Source organism: Sinocyclocheilus grahami, unplaced genomic scaffold, assembly GCF_001515645.1.
Source record: "Sinocyclocheilus grahami isolate Dianchi unplaced genomic scaffold, SAMN03320097.WGS_v1.1 scaffold2198.1, whole genome shotgun sequence".
Taxonomy (NCBI): Eukaryota; Metazoa; Chordata; class Actinopteri; order Cypriniformes; family Cyprinidae; genus Sinocyclocheilus; species Sinocyclocheilus grahami.
In genome coordinates, this window is record NW_015507377.1 from 588 (window position 1) to 2455 (window position 1868).

General features: G+C 35.0%; 1 protein-coding gene across 1 annotated transcript in view; it reads left to right on the forward strand.

Annotated features, from left to right (window-relative positions):
- The first annotated feature begins 986 nt into the window (after positions 1–986).
- LOC107574367 (BRCA1-associated RING domain protein 1-like) overlaps positions 987–1868 on the forward strand; it is a 23224-nt gene continuing 22342 nt past the window's right edge. Inside the window, exons 1-2 of the mRNA XM_016260806.1 lie at positions 987–1175; positions 1280–1652. Coding sequence (XP_016116292.1) covers positions 987–1175; positions 1280–1652 — 562 coding nt within the window. The remainder of the gene's footprint in view (positions 1176–1279; positions 1653–1868) is intronic.

Genomic DNA, 1868 nt, shown 5'->3' on the forward strand with positions numbered 1-1868 from the left:
AAAAAAAGCTCAAAGTGAACCAGCTAATCTACTTGAGAATATGTGTTTTTGGTGGTTCCATAAATTTTTGAAAAACATAATTTTCATCATACATTTCATAAAAAATATCAGATATTATCTTTATATTGAACTCACATGTACACAAAACATTTTTTCAGGGTTATGTAATATAAAATAATAATAGTAATGAATTCAATAATGTCAAATGGAATAACTAAAAGAAAACAATATTCATAATTTATTTTTAAAACAAATAAAAAAATGTCTATAGTTTTTATTATTCCAGTTAAAATGTATTTTAAGTATTTTTTTAGTTTAGTTAACTATAATAACAAATAATGAATAGTATTATACAGTTTATATTTTAAATAGACTATATAAATATATAATAGTCCACTTAAATTAAATGTTAAAATAATTATGTTTTATTTATTCATTTATTTGGAGCACTGTAACACCGCCTAATTGTTTGACTTTAAATTAATTTCGGTATTTAAAAAAAAAAAATATATATATATACATACTTTCTGAATTACCATCCAAGTTTCTTATTGAAGAGGTGTTTTTAAGTTATTGTGTCCTTTATTTAATACTTGAATGTGCACAACTTTGTAAGATTACTTTTTTATTATTATTATTGACTGGTGCAATGTGATTCTCTTTGTGATTCCCTTAGCCATGGCCACCGATACCATACAGTCGGATGAGAGGTATATCCCTAAGAATAAGAAGAACATCAAAATATGGTTTAGCCCAAAGAGTCGTAAAGTACGCTGCTGCATTTAGAAACCTGTTGACTCAAACACATCAAATGAAGTCCAGGGAAAGAAAGCCAATCCATCACCTTCTTCCAAAGACCTTTCCGTCTTTAACTTCACCTCTTCCTCCCAGGAGTCTGGGTCATCCTCCCCTCCACAGGGGAAGGCAAATAAGAAAATAAAGAAAAGAAGGATCAAACAAACTGGTGGTGGTCAAAGGCCCAAAACATGGACTCAGACTATGCAAGAATGAAGCTAGAGGCTATCAATCAGCATTGGGCCTTTGGAAAAGAAGGTGCTATAGACAAGAAGGATGAAGAGGATGAAAAAGTGAGCTCTGGAGATGACAACAGGAGGTCCAGTAAGAGAGCTTCTTTCCATTTCCCTCACAGCCAACCTGTGGAGACTCATAAGGCTGTCCATCTTCTGCAGCACAGAATTAAATTCCCAGTCCCCCAAAAAGCATCCTAAGCGATTTGGAAAACTCTGCAACTTTGAGTTCACCATGTTACGATGGACAGGTTGAGCCTGTCACTGATATCCCACAAGAATCCAATGAAAACACTCCAGGGCCTCCTCAGCCTTCTCTTCCCAGAGTGCGTATGAGAACCAGAGAGGATCAGGACAGTGATGATCCACAGAGAACGCTAAAACAACCCAGAACAAATTCAGGATGGAAGAAGAGATCATCTAGAGAAGAAACTGCTTCAACTGACGACCACTCTCAGAGTCTGAAAACATCCAGACATTCCAGTGAGAAGCAGAATGTGAACTCAATCACACCAGCTACCCCTGACCTTGGGAAGAAGTCTTCAAGTGTGAGACACAAACAGGCAAGTCCCTCTTACATAAAAAGGAATCACAACGGAGAGACGCCACTGTACTTAGCTGCCATGTGTTCACTTATATCCGCATGTTGGCAAAATTACATCAATTTGTGCAAAAATATAGTTTCAAGACAGTCTTTACATCAAGACATGGAAAATGTTTTCTTCTCCCTTTTAAAAGTTGATAAGTACAGTAGGAATACACTATATTGATACCATGTTAGTTTTTTAAGTGGTATTCTGTATCGATCGACTGATATTTGATAATTGCATATTTGTACAT